The sequence below is a fragment of the Pseudonaja textilis genome, chromosome 2, assembly GCF_049901715.1.
Source record: "Pseudonaja textilis isolate UNSWEBS1 chromosome 2, rPseTex1.2, whole genome shotgun sequence".
NCBI lineage: Eukaryota > Metazoa > Chordata > Lepidosauria > Squamata > Elapidae > Pseudonaja > Pseudonaja textilis.
Genome location: NC_141991.1, coordinates 73,393,696 through 73,409,566, shown reverse-complemented (window position 1 = coordinate 73,409,566; position 15,871 = coordinate 73,393,696). Strand labels below are relative to the sequence as shown.

Below are 15,871 nucleotides of genomic sequence, written 5' to 3'. Positions count from 1 at the left end.
GTTACATGTCCAACCACGATATAAGGATTCAGTTCTACAGTTCAGTTTGTTTGAAAGAGAAACATTCTCTGTTTTCTCAGATAATTTTTCTGTTCCCATTTGGGATTTCTGCTAATATATTTTGGATATATATGGTCAAAATTCAGGCTTTCATGTTTGTTTCATGAAGGAAGAGACATCAGAAAGAAAAAAAACTAAGTTTGAAATAGCTATATTATTTTCAACAGCCTTCTTAAATTGTGAATTTGGCTCTGATGGTCTGAGAGGCACATATAGTCTATATTCTTTTTTTTTTTGTAAAGTTTAATTTTTAAACATACATCAACATCATTTCATGGACAATGTGGCATCTGAACGTCATTCATTTTAATACAAAAGTAATATTAGTGCAAATGAAAATTACTACATTAATCAGACTTATGTGATTTAATGTTATTATACATCTCTGGATCAGTACATAATCCATTTTTCAATTATGCAATATTTGCTACATTCTTCTAATAGTAATAGTATTGTTTTTGAGCATACCTGATAACATCCTTTTTCAAAATCTAATCTCAACCTCTAACATTTATTTTAAATGTATTATGTAAAAATATGTATAACAATATTCCCCCCATTTCTAATTTTTAATCTATTCTATTTTTTGGTACAGCTACTCTTGTTTTTATTTAAGAAAAATCCTTCTTATTCATCATCTCTCATTCTCTCGAAAGTTTCACTTCTTCTCTTTTTGACTTGTGTCCCATACTCCTCCCTTGGGTCCTTATCTACATCTTTCATATTCAACCCAACCATTGTTTCCATCCCCACTATTTTTTGCTGCCAGTCCACCCATAAGTCCTCTGTCAAATCCTCTATCTTTTTTCCAAAAATATCTTTCAATTTATTCAATTCCATTTTTCTACCTCCTAATATATATTTCACCAACTTTATTTCACCCAACTTTATGATCTCCTCCTTCTTTTCTCCTTGTTTTATTTGCTCTGTCATCTGTTCTATCGCATCCTCTAAGCTTACAGTTTCCTGGGTTTTATTATCTTGTTTCATTATTCTTTGTTGCACATTTTCAGTCTTTCCAGATATATTATGTAATAGGTCCTTTATCTCCCTGAAATTCCCCATCATAAAAGCTTTGAAGTAACATCATAATTTCTTTTTGTGCCCCTGGTTCTTCCTGATGGACCATCTTGCCTTATTTTTAAAAAGTCCAAAAAATATACAATGTTCTGTCAGTAATCTGTCACTGCTCCAGAGGCTATTCTTTTTGATGTCCCAAAGCCAGCAGATTATTTGATCTTGATACTGTTCATCAGGAAATATAATAGTTATAGTTCTTTATATCTCATAGTTAATCAATAGGTTTTATTTATACAGTCCATGTGTTTGGCTTCAATGATCCTACCGGTTTATCCCTGGAGTGAAGCCCAACACATTATCTTGATTGGGGAAGGAACATCCAATCCTGTCGTTTCCAATGTATTGACTTGGCCGGGGAAGGTTTTCCACTCCTGCAGATCCTCGGGGAAGGTTTTTCACTCCTGCAGATCCCATCCTGGCTTGACTCATCTATCCCGTATTGCCACGGACATGTGACAAGGATGGAGGTGGGAGGAGGCTTATCGCTCCGACTCATCTCATTTCCCGAAACAAAACACGGAGTCTCATTGGGGTGGAATTGGGGAAATTAAGTCGCAGCTCGAGATTTAAACTGCTTGGTAAATTAGTTGCATTTAGAATTGCGGGGTGGAGGTGCATAGGACTAATGGGGAGGGCGGATGTTAGTTAGCTCCATGGGGTGGGGCCTCATGATAAATTGCGCTGAGATGCGAATGATCTCAGCGCTGACTTTATCCAGTATAATGGTTGTTGCCGTGTTTGAAGGACAACGAGCAAAAATAAATGTACCTATTCACAAAAACCCTGTGAATAACATAGTTTATTGCTAGAATTCCTATGAAATCAAACGAAGGCTAACACCAGGGTTTTTTCCAAATGATTCTTTAAATTACCTTTTAATTTGCTAGTTAGTTTCAATGTCCAAAAGTTATCCTATTAGATATCTTCCAGGTTTTCAAGGTTGATCCTCTAGTCACCATGAAGTAGATAAGTATAGAACAATAAATAATATAGCAAACCTCCAGGTGTTATTCTTCTCTTATCAAGGTTTCCCATGGTCGCTCTATTATTCTTTAGGGGTATGACATAGCATATATCCATTCACCAGTAGATGGTGCCTTCCACTTAGAAATCAAGGTTTAAAAATCCACTTTAAAGCTGTTCTATCAGTTATTTATTTCAAAATGTTTCAAACAAAATATCCAATAGCCAGTCCGGTGTCCAGCATTGTAAAATGCCCATTCTAGGTCATGCCAATAAGATTTATACAACCAGTCTTTCTGTATTATAAACTTTAACTTATTTCCTGTTAGGGTGCAGTTTTTCTCTGCCTCTCTTTAGTTGCTGCTAGAAAGTATTCCAGAGAGCCTCTTTTTCCTGATTAATTTTCTTTTAGGGTAAATCCTAAGCAACATTCAAAAGTCACTTCACTCAGCTCCAATCACTGTCCACTCACACCAGTCCAGCACAATCTTGGTTTCTTCGGCTGCCCCAGCTTCACAGCAGCCATTTTGGCCGCCTCGTCTTTGTCTTCAGCAAAGAGGGAAGAAACCCTGGGTCCAGCAGGAGATCCACTGCTCTCTGCAACCTGCAGGGTGTCCCTCCATGTATGTCATCCCTACAGGGTGACTTTTGCCCATTGGGGGGCTCTGATGAGAGGATTCAATGTGGGGATGCGGAGCCCCGTTCCCCTGTGCCGATCAAGCAGCAAGGTCAAACTGAAAGTCATGTAGCCTACATTCTTAAAGAGCACATTATTTATAGATATGGTTCTGAATGGAATATTTTTTTTTAAAAAATGTCCCAAACCTCTCTCACATTTCTCATACATGCACAGACATTCTGTATTTGGGCTTCCCAAACTATTTGCTCCATGTGTCTGGAAAATATTTGCATATCCAGAACTTGCCAAAACCCAAAAATTTATAGAAAAGGGCTTAATGTTCCTAATCTTTCAAAGATAAAAAGCGTCTGGGGCACATACTTTTTTGCATGAGTATTTTTGCTGCTTGCAGCTGTTGACCAAAGGTCAACAAATAGAAATAATCCATCACAAAAAAATAATACATGTCCTAACTGCCTATTTTATTTCTGCATTTATTGGCAGATAAACTAAGCTGATAAATATGCATTTGGGATGGAACAGTAAAAGTCATTCATTATATTTAAGGTAATATTTCTTAGGAAATGCACAGGGACAAAAAAAGCCTCACTTCAAACCCAGGGACAATCTGGGAAGATCCTTCCCCTTATCTAAGTCTTACTATTTGCTCTGGTGTTCAAAACAGGGGCAAAGAGATGATGCACATGCTAACTTGGGCAGGCAAAGGAGAAGCACTTGTAACTGATGGATATACTGGCCCTTTCTCTTCTCAGGTCTGGATATCCCTACTCCTCAGGACTAGGAGAGTGGGCAGGATAGCAGGAGTAGAGGACAATTCTGGGACAATCCTGGTCAAAAGCTGTACAGATATAATTTGCTTGATAATGAGAGATGGAACAATCAAGGGGAATCAAGATGGGGAATCAAGAAAATAAAATAGTTCGTTGTTGTTGTTGTTGTTGTTGTTGTTGTTGTTTATTATTATTATTATTATTATTATTATTATTATTATTATTATGCCATGATGCCACAATGGTTAGAATCAAGTATTGCAGGCAAACTCTGTTCACAGTCAGGAGTTTGATCCTGAAAAGCTCAAGGTTGACTCAGCCTTCTGTCCTTCCAAGTTTGGTAAAATGAGGACCCAGATTGTTGGGGGCAAAATGTTGAGTACTGTAAAGCAGCATTCCCCAACCTTTCTGGCTACAGCAATTAAGTCTTCCATGTTTGGGGGTTGGGGTTGGGTTGTCTGGGGAATTCTGGGAATTGAAATCCATGTATCTTAAATGGCCAGGTTTAAAAAACATTGTTTTAAGTAACAGTGTCCCATAAAAAGATAAAGAAAGAAAAAGTGAAATCATGTATGGAGCATTAAGAATGAAACAAAATACCAGATTCCAGAATATGAACAACAGCTTTCAGTGGCTGTCAAGGAAGAAACAAAAGGAAGAAAAGGCTTCAAGTGGTTATAAGAGCTGAAAGACTATTCCTCTCTTCCCCCAAAAACATACACTATTTTTTCTGCAACGTCAGTGATTCCTTTGGAGCACCACACACACACACACACACACACATATATATATATATATAAGGAAAAGATGGGGAAGTGAGAAATATTTCTGTGACTCAGATCTGCTGAGGAAAGCATCAGAGAAGACAAACTTTTTAGTCCCTTTCAGCAACAGAGGAAACACATTGAGACTGGAGGTCTCTGTCCCTCTTCTGTGGTTGTCTCCCCTGCCCCATCCTCCCCTCCCCATTTTAACTCTTCAATTTTGCTGTTCTTTCACTTCTGTTTTTTAGTACTTGACTGAGGGAGCAATAGGGTGGGATGGGCCTCTATGACATACTCATGGCAGTCCCCTGAAATGAATTCTGCTATTACCTTGGGAGGGAGGGGCTCCCCATAGATTCCAGCTCTTAGTTTGTGATGTTTTCTTTTTAAGTTTTTAAAACATTTTTAAAAAGCTGGATCTTTTTATTATTTATGTCCATATTAAACTTTGATTATTTTCTGATGTGTCCTAAGCTTCTTTGACAAGAAAAGTAAAACCCATAAGATACAATTATTAACAATATTTTTTTAAACATGAGTATTGACCAGTGTGTAAGCTCTGATTCACATAGTGTCAGGGGACATCAACATTCTCTAGTTTAAGTTCTACAAAAACAAAACTCAGAATGTCATTGCTACTATCCAATGACACAAATTTGGTTTTAATGTGAGACTTCTCACTTAATTAGAGGGATGCAGTGGCTCAGTGGCTAAGATACTGAGCTTGTCGATCAGAAAGGTCAGCAGTTTGGTGGTTCGAATCCCTAGCACTGCGTAACAGAGTGGGCTCCTGTTACTTGTCCCAGCTTCTGCCAACCTAGCAGTTCGAAAGCATGTAAAAATGCAAGTAGAAAAATAGGGACCATTTTGGTGGGAAGGTAACAGTGTTCCATGCATCTTTGGCATTTAGTCATGTCAGCCACATGACCATGGAGATGTCGGAGACCACGGAGACAGCGCTGGCTCCTCGGCTTTGTAATGGAGATGAGCACCATCCCCTAGAGCCGGAAACAACTAGCACGTATGTGCAAGGGGAACCTTTACCTTTACCTCTCACTTAACTGTTGAGCCAATCTCAGTGAGCTCAATGGATTGAGATGAATGGGGCTGGCCTATTGACTGAGCTTGCTGAAATGTGCCAATGGATTAATAAACAAATATTTTTGGTGTTTCTGAAACAGGATCTAGACTTGGGTGAGGTAACTTTTGTATCAGAATTGTGCCTCCTGTCTTAGAGAAAACATACATTAATGCTAAGATTACATCTCTTTTATCATCTTCATAACCTGCTTGTCTCTTGCTAGAACCAGGCCAATGTTAATTGTTCTATTTGCTGACATATAAAATGAAAAAAAAATCCTTAAATAAAAATTACCCCATCTGACAGTTTTCGGTTGGGTGAAAATGTCCAGTTTTGGTTGCCATGATATAAAAAAGATGTTGAGGCCCTAGAAAGATTACAGAGGAGAGCAACAAAGATGATTAAGGGACTGGAGGCTAAAACATATGATGAACGGTTGCAGGAATTAGGTATGTCTAGTCTTACAAAGAGAAGGACTAGGGATGATGTGATAGCAGTCTTCTGAATATCTTAGAGGCTGCCAATATCAAAGAGGAGTCAAGCTGTTTTCTAAAGTCCCTGAAGGCAGGATCAGAAATAACATATAGAAACTAATCAAGGAAAGAACCAACCTAAAATTAAGGAGAAATTTCCTAACACTTAATCAGCGGAACAACTTGTCCCAGTTGATGTGGGTGCTCCAACATGGAAGTTTTAAAGAAGAGATTGGACGATCATTTGTATGAAATGATATAGGGTTTCATGCAAGGGGGTGGAATAGAAGACCTCCAAGATTCCTTCCAACTCTGTTATTCTGCTATTATGTTATTTTGTTTTATATGGCTATACTTGGTTAGTATCTTTGAATTCGAATTTTAATTAAACATCTTAGCAAGTAACACTTCCTTGCTTTCAGCTTTTGCTTGTTGCTTTTCCAACATAGAATCATAGCATTGGTTTCATCACCACACTATAAAAAAGATGTAGGGACTCTAGAAAAAGTACAGAGAAGAGCAACCAGGATGATTAGGGGACTGGAGACTAAAACACATGAAGAATGGTTAGAGGAACTGGGCTAGGCTAGTCTGGTGAAGAAGAAGAAGACAAACTTTATTGTCATTGTACAAGTACAACGAAGCTATGGATGCACCCCAGCAACTGTTCGCAATACAATAAAACCAGAGCACTTAAAAATGAAGATAGAAAAATAAAGTACCCACATCTCCATTTACAATCAGAGAGTACAATATCTACGAATATGCACAAAATATACATCCAACACTGACTGTGACACTTTGCCGAATATGATACACAAGAGATGGATTGTACTGTAATATGTTATTATACATCTAAATGAGGTATTGAGATTTCACATCTTTTCACATCTTAATAAAGTAGTGGCTTTGTGTTTATTTGCGGTTCGGATGGCCCAGGGAAAGAAACTATTTGTTAATCTAGTGGTGTGGGATTTTATTCACCTAAAGCGCCGTCCAGACGGCAGCAGGTCAAAAAGATAATTGCCAGGGTGTGAGGGGGTCTTCTATGATGGCCTTGATTCTGCTTTGGCAGGAGGACCTGGCTAAGTCTTCCAGGGAGGACAGAGGGCAACCAATGATCTTTTGAGCTGTGTTTATCACCCTCTGTACAGTTTTCTTGTCCTCAGCTGAGGAGCCTGCATATCACACACCCAGACAGTATGTCAGAGTGCTGTCCACAGAGACTTTATAGAAAGCCAGCAAGAAGGACCAGGAGAGACATGATAGCAGTCTTCCAATATTTGAGGGGCTGCCACAGACAGGAAGGGGTCAAGCTATTTTCTAAAGCACCCAAAGGCCAGACAAGAAATAATAGATGGAAACTGAACAAGGAGATATTTAACCTGGAAATAAGGAGAAACTTTCTGACAGTGAGAACAATCAACCAATGGAACAGCTTGCCCTCAGAAGTTGTGGGAGTGTCATCACTTGAGACTTTCAAGAAGAGATTGGACTGCCATTTGTCAGAAATGGTGTAGGGTCTCCCACTTGGGCGGTGGGGTTGGATTAGATGACCTACAACGTCCCTTCCAACTCTGATTATCTGTTAACCATCTGTTAACATTGGAAGGGATCTTGAGGTCTAATCCAGCTCCCTGCCCAGTGCAAGGATCCTCCCACTGCCCTAGATATATGGTTGACAAATCTTTCCTTGAAAATTTCCAATGATGGAACAGTAAAAAATTCTTATCTTTGGATACTCTGGAGAATAAAACCACATCCTCTGCCCTATGACATTCTTTCATGATTTGGAAGTCAAGAACCAATGGGTCAAAGCTTTATACTGAGACATCCAAACTTGAAATAAGGAAGAATTTCATGATTTTAAGAGCTACCAAGGTATTGAACAGTCTGCTTCCTGAAGCTATGGATGTCTGCATTTTTTAACAGTCTGCTCTTCCATTCTCAGCATCCATTCTGTATCGTGGCAACCAAAACTAGACACAGTATAGGTAGCCCTCACTTACTAACCACAGTTGGGACTGGCAACTCCATTATTAAATGATGTGATGAATATTGCAAAATGTCTCATGACTTATGGTACCTGATTCACAAAGACAAATTGTAAGGAAGTAGATTTTGTTTGGCCATTTGGAAGCATCTCCTAACTGTAAGAACTGTTCCAGAATGTTCCAGAAATCCACCTTCTTCTCATAGGTATCATTTCTGGTGCTTCATGTCTCAAAGGGTCACCAACTGAGGGAGGGATCCAGAAAGAGGTGGCTTGGGATGGGAATGAAAAATACTGTTTAGAACCCAGTTTGCATCCCATTACCATTTATTCATCAGATATTTCACATAAATGCTTACTAGAACACTGGAAAAATTCCCTTTGGAAACCAATTTGATCCAATAGGCCTTTGGGATGGACCATCTGAATATGGTCCTGCAGAAATCATGGGTGGCTAACAATTGCAACTTGATCAAGGCATGATTTGACCATGGCAATGGAGTACTAGAAATCCCCTTAATTTCCACATCTTCTAACATCTTCCCTGAAACAAAAACAAGGTCCAACAAATGACCACCTATATGTGTTGGGTTCAAGATTACTCAAGAGGTGTTTATGATTGCTATGTGAGTACAACAATGCCTAAGCCAGGATTCCTCAATCCCAGATCCTTCAACACCAAAAGTTGTGGGTTCTCTGCCAATATATCAATTCCCTGGACTTCCAAATTTGACTTAATTTGGAATTATTTTAGTCATTATTTTTTTGAAATTGAAATATGACTATATGAAACCAAAACTAGCATACTAGCATACGTTGTTGATTCTAAATTTATAAAATTAATCTGGCACAAAATATTTAGTGTTACTCAGTGTTTAATAAACCAGGTGCATCTTTATGTCAGCAAGTTGAAAGAAGTGCAAAGGCCAATCCAGTATATAAAATTTTACAATAAATAATAACCAGAACCATAAACAGTACTCTACACATCCAGCTATTTCAAGTCTTATTTCTTTGCATATTTATTTTGTCAAGGAACACTTAATTCACTTTGTACAGAAGATTCCATGTATTGTTCAAAAAGACTGACTGGTTATCTTGTAACCCTTGGTAAACTGAAATGCAAGGGTCTTCAAACTTGGGAAGTTTAAGACTTGTGGACTTCAACTCCCAGAATTCCTGAGCTAACAGACTAGTGGAGGAATTCTGGGAGTTGAAGTCCACAAGTCTTAAAGCTATCAAGTTTGAAGACTCCTGCTGAAATGGAACAGAACAGTTCTCAATGGCTACTTATATCATCAATAAGAATAATTTAATTTATTTATTTAGGGAAATTTGTTTTCCATTTGTTAAGCTTCCAAAGAACTCTTGAGTTTTCAGAAAACTCAAGAGTTTTCTTGAGATCCAGAAAATCACACAGCTAGAACAAACTGAATTTAGATTGACTCTGATAAAGAGTGGAACAATCTGATAAAGATTAATTTTGAAATCCACCAAATATTTGGATAAAGACTGAGAATGCAACAGATTAATTTGTAGAGCTATTATTTGTAGGGCTATAAGGACAGTCTTAATGCTGTCATTGACTTTCTCTTGCCAGCATGTACACAGATATGGGATCAACATATCCTTTCCCATCCTTCAGCTTTCTCCGTCCAGCTGTCCATCAAATCTATTCTTATCTCAGGTTTATCAATAATAACAGCCATAAAAGATATTAAATAGAGCTTATCTGAAGAGTAAGGAAAGATGGTCTATAAGGTCTGAACTGGGCTGTCTTTCCAATATCTAGTGTTCTATAACTTTCACTTATTGAGGTTAAGTGTTCTCATTAAAAAGAAGGTTTTTGCATGGTCTGTTTAAAAAAAAAGGCACTCAATACACCATGAGTCCCCTTTCCTAGCTCTGAAAGTTAGAGTTACAGCACTTAGCAGAGGAACAAAATATTTCAACTTTTTTTCAAAAAGAAGCCCATTTGACAACCCTGTTTTTGACTTTTAAAGCTTGCTTCCTGCCAAAGTATCCTCTGGGAATGTCTAAAATTGGGGGGAAATTAGAGCACCAGAGAGGGAATAGGTTTTTCATCTGTACAACAAAACTAGCCATGAAGGACATTTCATCTCTTTCTTACTTGGAATTGGGTGATTAACTTCTGTTTTCATCTTTTCCTTACAGCTCTGAGGAAACGGGCTACCCAGAAAATGGCCAGCACCTGTGCTGCTGTCCACCTGTCTCTTTAAGGCCTCTTCCCAGCCAGGCCGGCAGCCTTGATTATAAAAGCTGTGCTGAGAGGCAGCTCAGAGTGCAGTATGTGGTGGGGTGGGGAAGAGAGAATAAGTTTCTCTTTGTGTGTGGAAGTCAGGCAGCCAGAGAGGTGTAATTTTCTCTAGCAGTACTTGGAAGAAATAGGAGTAGTAGTTCTCAGAAGAAATAGTAGCTGTAGGAATAGAAGTGGGGAAGAGTGGAAATAGGGGTGAGTAGTAGTAATAGCTTGTGAATGCTTGTGTGTGTTGGACCTATGTTTCTGTTGGCTTGTTTGGAGCCCACTGAAATGGAAATACTGAAAAGAACCCATGACAAAAGTGGGAAGGCAGGGTAGGATATCTGTAAAAAAGTGGGATAGCCAACTTAGGGTGGCAACCACACAAATGGAGATGGCTTAAGCTCAAGGAGTTCATTAAACACTCCATGAAAAGAAAATGCACCCTAAATACAAAAGGAACAGAGTTTGGCCCTCACAGAAGAAGTCAGACTTTGCAGGAAATGACCAAAAATCCTGGCTGTAGAAACCAGACCTCTTAACCAGAACTTACACCACATAAACAGACATAGGAAAGGTAGAAGGGACAGATTCTCCCTTAGAAAAAACTACTACCTTGATAGACCTAAGGTATCCATTTTATGCCTGTAGTTAAACCAAAGAAAATAGACCAGCCAGAAATGGAGCTGGACTAAGATATTAAAGCAACAGCAAAAGGAAAGGCTTCAACTAAAGAGAAAAAAGAGCAGCTTTGGAAGGAGGCAGAAAGTTAAGATAAGCTATGATGGGGAAAGAGTGAATGAGGTAAGAAGAGATGAGGGAGCTGATGGACTTAAAGGAGCACCCAATAGCAAAAGAAAATGCTTTGACTAAAGACAAAGAATGCCTTTTGAGGGAGGCAAGGAGTGAAGATATTCTATAGTAAGAAAAAAGTGAAAGAGACTGAATGAATTGAGAAGGGCTGATACACTTAAAGGAGTGCATCAACTAATCTGTAAAAGCCAGCTGGGTGATCCTGAGCCAGTGGCTCTCAGCCCAATTGATTTCAAAGGGTAGTGGTTATGGGGAAAATATGAGGGAAGGTGTGTTGGATATGTTCACTACCCTGAGTTATTTGTGAAAGGATACAAATTAAAAAAAAACCCTCCAGTTGGTAAGACAAAGAAGCCTATTTTTTCATGTTTGAAAGTGTTACTACCTCTTGTAGCACAGTGAATGCCTGGCCAGAATACTCCATGTTTAGCTGGAAAGATTTTGAGAGCTTGTAGTAGTCTTCCACCAAGATAAATAATGGACTAATTCCCATATTCAAAAGACAATCCTATATAGGCATGGTATCATTCCCTACAGACAAAGGTTTAGGAGCTACACATAAGGTTAGGAGCTACACATATAACAAACAAAGGGATTCATGAATTGTGGGCAAGACTGGAAGACATAAGCAGGAAATGGTTGAGGCTGCATGAAAGGGAGCAAAAAAAAAAAGTGATAGCAGTAATTTTGGAACAGTTTCTACCCTTACCAAAGTGAGGTTTTGAATGCAAGAACACAGTCAGAAATGGGTCAAAGGGCAGTAGACCTAGCACATTTTAAATATAACATAGTACTTGATACTAATGCAAAATCTGCAGCATAGCAAAATCAAATATGCAGCACTCCTCCCTGTCTAAACCCAATTACTTTAATATTCAATTATACTATTTTTTAGCTATGGTGGTTACCATTGATGCAGCCCTAATGATATAAAACCAATTTTCAGTTTCTTCAAAGTATGAAAGAAAAATCTCTCTTGCCAATTCTAATGCTGAGTTAAAGTTTTGCATGGAGTTTCAGAACATTGCCAAAATGGATCCTGGCTTACTTCCTTCATATTTTCAGTAACAACTGGCCACTGCTTTGCCACATCACTGTGTTGCATAATAGTGACCTTCAGTGATAGTTTGAAGCATATTGTCTTCCACCAAGCACACACATGAAACTTCTTCCTCTTGACTTTTGGAAACTAAAAGAAGTACGGACAACCTTTTGTACAGTGTGAACTTTCCAGTTTAATCCCATTGTGGCTGAAAACTTTTGATGCTGCCAATTTATTAGGGAGAATTTACTTGATGAAAATTCATCCTCCCTCTTCTGTTAAATATTTAGTTAAAATATTTACCAGAAAAAGTAGACTGACAATCAAAGTACAGTTTAGTTGTACCATTTATGGTGGAATGAGAAACTTTCTGTGGTTAAAGCTTGAGAAACGATTACAGACATGCTTTGATCATGTGAAATGTTTCTAAAATATATCCTTACTTTAAAATATTTTGATCAAATCTTGATTTAGATACTGAAGGTGCTGTACAGGACTGATGTACATTTAAGCAATTAAGAACTAGAAATCAAAGTAGATGCTTCTTGATGGAGAAAAATTTTCCTCACTTCCAAATGGAATAACACATTACTGATCTTTTGAGCAGAAAATAGTCATTTGTCTTAACTGAACTGCTTCAGCTATGTTTAATTTGTCAGTAAGCTAGTCAAAAAGTTATCACTTGATTACAAAACAAAACACTAAGCGCCTAATTCCAAAATTTATTTTTTCCAAAACAGGCATTGCATATAAACAAAGTGAACATTACACTTGAATATTCAACAAGTTAGTAAATTTATTCAAAAAAGAATGAAGAAAATGATCAAAGTTTTAAAAGTAAAACTGTAGACATTAATGCAATATTGGGTGTATCCAACTGGCAATCATATCAATAAAGGCAACAGATTTGGCTGACCATTAGTTTCCTTCAAACAGAAGTTTTGAAAACACATTTTTATCCTTTATCCTTTTGCAGTACATGTAAAAACACTAAAGAACACTGTTACTTTTCTAACCCAGCTCTCCTCATTTGGAACCCTCCAGAGGTATTAGATTGCAACTTCCATCACAACAACCAAAATAACAAATGACCTTAAAGGCTGGGACTGAAGACATTTGTAATCCATTGTAGGTGTGGGTTGGTTGGTTACAGCTAGAAAAATTTCTGTGTTGTTCCCAGCTGCTACAGTTTACTGATGTGTGAATGGAATGAACAAGAAGACCTACCTTGCCAGATAGCTACTGCTATCAGAACCAAAAGAGAGCCCATTTGCCCTGGAGTGAAGGTATCCATCCTGCACAACCCAGGTGTGGTATGGTGGGCTAGGAGAACAGTGCCAGTGCCTTGGCCCAGGGAATCTTTCTTGGAAAACAAAGGATGAAGCAACAAAGGCTGCTAATCCTTCAATCGTGTATTCTTTGTGCCTGGTTGCTTGGAGGAAGACACTTCTCGTTTTCTGAAAAAGACCACAAGTTAGGAAATTTCTAGCTCCAAAAAAAGAACAAGCAAGAAAGAATGTGTCATGAACACTTCAATGGGAGGGAGGAGAGAGGAGATACAGCTCAAGGAGGCCCCATTTAAAATACTCTTTTAAAGGTTGATTTGATCATGTTCCAATAGTACTGGCTTGTATTTGCAATCAGAAAAGATAATTTGGGAATGGCATCTCCTTTTCAGACACTCGCCTAGAGACAATCTGCAGCCGAGGGGGAGGGGATGTGTTTATCTGTGCAAATTGTGTCTATTTGTCCTGACTAAAACACCATATGTTTAAGAGATCTGAAAGCTCACAATTGTTCATACAACTGAATATAGTTGAAATTTATTGCTCAGGTTAAACCTGTACTAGGTTCTGATGCATGTGATCCATCATATAACTGGACATGGCTGCAATGCATATGAGAATTTGGCAGCATGGAGGCTGAGGCCAGAGCTGGCAAGTGCAGCTTCAGCTCTAGACTATCCTACATTAGAGAAATTTAGAAATGCACATCTAAAACCATATATTGTATATGAAAAATCATTTTTTATGCTGTGGTAAAATCAAGTCATACTGCTTCAGTGATCCTCATGAGATAGAAAACATGACAACAAAAGGAATTCCATAAATTTTCCATACTTCATTTTTTTTTCCTTTTGCAACTTCATAGGAAAGAAGAATTGAAGGGTGGAAAGCAGTCAAAGTAGATTATGGAATGAGGATTGTAAACTACTGAAGAGTATTTTGAATATGATGGGGTACAAATACAATATATTTTGGAAACTAAAATACACCACCACTACATACACCACCATCTCTCAATTTTTCTATGGCTATCTATCCTCCTCAAATGGTTAATATTTCAGCACTGTCTTTCAATGTTTTCACAGCCTGGGCAAGTGGCACATGGCCTACATTAAGACTACAATTCAGAACACATTCATTAAACTTGCTTAGTTATTTAGGAACAAACAGCCAATAGCAAAAGTGGAGAATACTGCATGAAGTAAAGTCACAAATATGCAGAATAGTGATTCCCCCCCAAATCATCCCTCAACCTTATATCTTCAGTTATTCTTACATCATCTTTCAATGAATATGGGTGAATCTGCCCTCCCCTTCTTCCTGGGAATCGAGGAATTTCTAGGAATGATTATATTATTAAAATGGCAGAGTTCAATTTGTAGCAGAGTGCCTGCCACATGGTGGCTTGTTTGCTGATACACTGATATAAGTATATTTTGGTAGCCAATACTGGAAGCAAAGTGAGGGAAACAGCATCTCTAGCTGAATGTTTATTTGAAATTAAATGCCACCTGTCTCATATACATGCCCAGCTAGAAAAAAGGAGCCAAGGGCTCCCAATGCACAGAAGAAAAGGTGGAAATTAAGTAGAAAATTTTGGTTAGAACAGACTTGGGAACTTCAGTACCAGGGATGCAAGCACAAACCAAAGTGAAACCAGACTTTTGGCACTGAGGAAAAATGAGGAGTATCAACTTTGAGGTTGACCCATGTGGAAAAGCCATCAGGACTAGAACCATCTGGAATTGGATGAATTGCATCCAGGGAAGAAAGGTGAAAATAGTCCAAATGGGACAGTAGAGAATAGATAGTATGCAGGAATTTATCATTGGGAATGATAGGGATCTCTACTATACAAACAAGTGCTCTGTCAGGCATGTGAACAAACCTTTAAAATCAGCCATATCGTCATCCAAGTAAGAAAAAAGAAGTTACTGCTTCCAGCACAGATAAATTCTACAAACTCTATTTTATAGTTTCCTCCCTTCAGTTTTATGCGTTGAGTAAAACATGAGAAATTTGGCCCGTACAAAAACTTTACTTGAACCCAGTGAAGCCAGATGTTATAACTTAATAACAAGGGTTGGTGGTGGCTAAGCTTCCTCCAATACTATCTATGATAGTATTAATCCCAGCTAAACCATCACTTTTTCCCCCACTGGCAGGAAGTAATAGCTATTGTTTGTCTGAAATGATATAGGGCAGGGGTCTCAAACACAATTTACCTGGGGGCTACTGGAGACAGTCTGGGTGAGGCTGGTCTGCATAATATTATACCTTATACTTTATATTTATATTATACACTAATATTATACTTTCATATCACAGTGGGGGCCACGGGATATCGTCCTGCGGCCCACAATTGGCCCGCAGGCCACGAGAATGAGACTACTGATATAGGGTCTCCTGTTTGAGCTTGGGGTTGGACTAAAAGATCTGCAAGGTCCCTTCCTATTATTTCGTTCTGTTTTTCTGTTAAGCTAACTTTGTGATGACCATTGATGGCTACTTCCTGTTGACTGAAATGTCTCCAACTATAACAGCCCAAGACAATGGGATTGAACCTCTTTTAGCTTTCATGGGTAATGAAGGTGATGTCAACCCTACCTTATACGATAAAATGAAATGTGATGTTTCTGGGAAGGT

At 38.3% G+C, this 15,871-nt stretch overlaps 1 protein-coding gene across 2 annotated transcripts in view; it reads right to left on the bottom strand.

The window, feature by feature from the left end:
- CSF1R (colony stimulating factor 1 receptor) overlaps positions 1 to 13,396 on the bottom strand; it is a 46,709-nt gene extending 33,313 nt beyond the window's left edge. For both annotated transcript variants that reach the window (XM_087924288.1, XM_026696598.2), the window contains exon 1: positions 13,167 to 13,396. In XM_087924288.1, the coding sequence (XP_087780414.1) occupies positions 13,167 to 13,233 (67 nt within the window). In that variant the 5' untranslated portion in view covers positions 13,234 to 13,396. The remainder of the gene's footprint in view (positions 1 to 13,166) is intronic.
- Positions 13,397 to 15,871: the final 2,475 nt, after the last annotated feature.